General features: G+C 58.5%; 1 protein-coding gene across 1 annotated transcript in view; it reads right to left on the bottom strand.

Moving 5' to 3' along the window:
- EMH_0001760 (uncharacterized protein) overlaps nt 1-346 on the bottom strand; it is a gene marked incomplete at both ends in the record, with an annotated part of 648 nt that extends 302 nt beyond the window's left edge. The window contains one exon of the mRNA XM_013495696.1: nt 3-346. Within this exon, the coding sequence (XP_013351150.1) occupies nt 3-346 (344 nt within the window). The remainder of the gene's footprint in view (nt 1-2) is intronic.
- Nucleotides 347-393: the final 47 nt, after the last annotated feature.

Here is a 393-nt window from a genome sequence, read left to right as displayed (position 1 = left end):
TGCTGCTGCTGCTGCTTGGGCGACGGCGAGACCCCTGTATGCTGCTGCTGCTGCTGTTGCTGCTGCTGCTGCTGTTGCTGCTCTGCGAAGCAGCAGATGCAGCAGTCAACTGAGAAGAATGCCGCTGCTTCCTGCCGCCTGCAATGCTTCCTGCTGCAGCCAGCTGCTGCTGCTGCTGCTGCTGCTGCTTGTGTTGCTGCTTCTGCTGCTGCTGCTGCTGCTGCTCCCGCAGCGTACCTAGAGGAGCTGTGTCCTCGTCTGAGCTGAACAGAGCCTCACAGAAACTGCTGCTGCTGCTGCTGCTGCTGCAGGGTCTGCTTCTTCTTCGCTGCTGCTGACGATCCATTCGGCTTCTTCTTGCTGCAACGCCACATCTTCAGAAAATAGAGAATC

This window comes from Eimeria mitis, genomic scaffold, assembly GCF_000499745.2.
Source record: "Eimeria mitis Houghton genomic scaffold, Emh_scaff170, whole genome shotgun sequence".
Taxonomy (NCBI): domain Eukaryota; phylum Apicomplexa; class Conoidasida; order Eucoccidiorida; family Eimeriidae; genus Eimeria; species Eimeria mitis.
This window is presented reverse-complemented; position numbering and strand designations above follow the sequence as displayed.